This window comes from Limulus polyphemus, unplaced genomic scaffold (genome assembly GCF_000517525.1).
Source record: "Limulus polyphemus unplaced genomic scaffold, Limulus_polyphemus-2.1.2 Scaffold4159, whole genome shotgun sequence".
Classification (NCBI taxonomy): Eukaryota; Metazoa; Arthropoda; class Merostomata; order Xiphosura; family Limulidae; genus Limulus; species Limulus polyphemus.
The window spans coordinates 40640-43824 of NW_013669769.1; the positions used below are offsets into that span (position 1 = coordinate 40640).

The 3185-nt window shown below is 30.4% G+C and overlaps 1 protein-coding gene across 2 annotated transcripts in view; it reads right to left on the reverse strand.

Moving 5' to 3' along the window:
• The window catches only part of LOC106470687 (splicing factor 3B subunit 2-like), a 56357-nt gene that overhangs the window by 12080 nt on the left and 41092 nt on the right, over positions 1 to 3185 (reverse strand). For both annotated transcript variants that reach the window (XM_013931247.2, XM_013931248.2), the window contains exons 15-16: positions 1925 to 2014; positions 838 to 945 (exon numbers count right to left, since the gene is read on the reverse strand). In XM_013931247.2, the coding sequence (XP_013786701.1) occupies positions 838 to 945; positions 1925 to 2014 (198 nt within the window). The remainder of the gene's footprint in view (positions 1 to 837; positions 946 to 1924; positions 2015 to 3185) is intronic.

A 3185-nucleotide genomic window follows, 5' to 3' on the forward strand; every position in this document is an offset into this window, starting at 1 on the left:
CGACTTAGTAAATTGGAAATATTAAGTATTGAAAAAGACGTACTTAATACCTTAAATTTTGACAGTTTAATTGATGTATTTGCAGCAGCAAAAGCACGAAAGGTTCATATAATGTAACCACGAATACCAGAATGCTACCTGTACAAGATATAGTTAAGTATATGTACAGTTTTGTAAACTAATAAAATTTGTTATTTGTAAACTTAGTAGTATTTTATCAATCTGTTTTACAATCCATGTACACCACAAGTGACTGGCTTCTCATATAAGTTTCAAAACTAGGGATATAACAGACATTTATTCTGCATGCTTGAAAGATTACTCTAGATATGTAACTTTGAACAATACTGGATGACAAAAATATCAAAATGGTTTACAAATTATGTAAGTACATCTAGTAGGCTATACTTCATTAGTTCCAGGTTTACAATTTTGATATCGTGAGATGTTATATTGTTACTTTATTTTAGGCCTGTGTAAGGCGGTAATTAATTCTTTAAGTTATTGTCATTAAGTTGGTAATGAGTCACAAAACAAATAATCAAAACATTTCAGGGGGGGGGGGGCAAAAGTGTCTTTGCCCCCAGGTGCTGAGAACCCTTGCTACACCACTGTATCAGTGGGCTCTATTATATAAAAAAGTTAGACCATTTCTCCCTTTTATATTTAAGAATGATAATTCATACAACAACAAGAAGCAGTGTAAGGAAATAATTCAAAATATCTTCAACAAACAAGAAAAAATCAAAAATGCTTTCTTTCAAAAACTCAACATTGTAAACCACCATTTTAATTACATCTTTTTAAGGCTAATAGGCATCCAACAAACAAACTTACCTCTGGAATTGGGGCATTTAACCCAGGAATCTTCAAGTTAGGATAGGAAGGAGGAGGTCCATATCTCTGCATGGCAATAAGCCAAGGAGGTGGACATTTGTTTGCATTCTAGAAGAAAAAAAAGCATAGTACTTGGGCACATTTCTAATGATTATATTAAACAAAACTACAAAGTTGATCATTTCAAAGCTAAAAGTAGCCACAGAAAAATTACACAGTTCATTTCTTTAACAGTTATTCTGCTGTGCTTATGATCTAAAAATATTTCTAAAAATACAAGTAAACAGCAGTGTTTACATAACAATACTAATAAGTCAATACAAATGATAATATAATCCATATAAAATAGAAATGAATAAAAACCCTATAACCTGAGTACTTTTGAAAGGTGGACATTTCTTCTTCGGGGGCAAACTGAAGAAGAAAGGCCCAACTTTCAAAAGCACTCAGGTTATGGGGTTTTTATTCATTTCTATCAATACTTCTTGAACCTACGTGTTTTTCTAATACCATGAATCCTTATGACTTCATATTATCGATATATAAAACATGAAATAAAAGATCATCCATTAAACTGGATAATTATAAAGAAATTCCCGTATTTAAATTATTATATCTTAAAAAAAAACCATTTGCTCTAAGGAAGGGACTCTCAAACTTTTCACACTCTGGAAACACATTTCGTTAAAGTAAACAACTCAATATCCTTCCCTCCCATTTACTAGGTAATTCCAAATCAAGAGAGAATAAGTATCATTCTAGCCAAAAATCCTAGTATGATAATACCATTCAACATATAAATATTCCATAACTTTGAACCGTTAAATGCTAAAAAAAAGAAAAACATTTTAAAAAGGCTTATTGTATCTTACCAATTCCTCATCAAAGGTTTCAGAGCACCTCTTCTAGGGGGAATTAAATTTCACAAGAGACATATCACTGAGAATCAAAATGTATTCAGTAAAGTTTGGACCTGGTACAGACATTTTCACAAATAGTCACAGAAAAATCAATGATCTGAATTTCTGATATTGTTATGGATCAAGAAAAATAAATTTAGTTTAAATTAAAAGTTAAATCAACTTACAGGTCCAACGGGCATTCCAAGTGCTGTTCGTAGTTCATCACTGAAATCTCCTGGCTTCTTTTCTTTCAGTTTTGTCTCAAATTCTTTTCCCTTTATGTATTAAGAAACAAATTTTAAAGTATATCATTGTATCATTAATTACTTAAAATAAATGGATATACACAAGCAGTTATTTAATGTATAATGATGCTCATCTCAATTTAGTGGACATCCCTCACACCATTTTACAGATTTACACATAGTTCAAGTTAAATATACTTCTTTCCATTGTAAAATCAGAGACAACCCCTTAAAAACAGTTTAATATATGAATTGTGTATGATTCTGAAAACAATACTACTCAATGATTCAAACTGATATAACCTTGTGACTTACCATCACTGTTGTAAATTCATTATCAAACACTACCACAGTGTTGCAGTATTCTGTATTATGACAACTCACACAGTGTTGCAGTGTCCAATAGTATGGCATGTCACATGATGTTGCAGTGTCCTATATTTATTATGACACATAACAATGTTGTAGTGTCCTATATTATGACATGTCACATGATGTTGCAGTATCCTATATTTATTATAACATGTCATATGAAGTTGTAGTACCCAAAAGTATGGTATGTTAAATTATATTGAAATGTGTTTATTTATGATATATCACATGATGTTGCAGTAACCTATGTTATGGTAAATTCAATGATATTGTAGTCTTATATTTATGACATCACATGCAGTTGTGATGCCCAAAAGTATGGTATGATAAATGATGCTGTAGTCTTATATTTATGACATGTCATATTATGTTGCAGTACCCCATAGCATGGTATGTTAAATGATGTTGAAGTGTCTTTATTTATGACATATCATATGATGTTGCATTACCCTATATTATGGTATGTTAAATGATGTTGAAGTGTCTTTGTTTATGACATATCGTATGATGTTGCATTACCTATATTATGGTATGTTAAATGACGTTGAAATGTCTTTATTTATGACATATCACATGATGTTGTATTACCCTATATTATGGTATGTTAAATGACGTTGAAATGTCTTTATTTATGACATATCACATGATGTTGTATTACCCTATATTATGGTATGTTAAATGATGTTGAAATGTCTTTATTTATGACATATCACATGATGTTGTATTACCCTATATTATGGTATGTTAAATGATGTTGAAATGTCTTTATTTATGACATATCACATGATGTTGTATTACCCTATATTATGGTATGTTAAATGATGTTGAA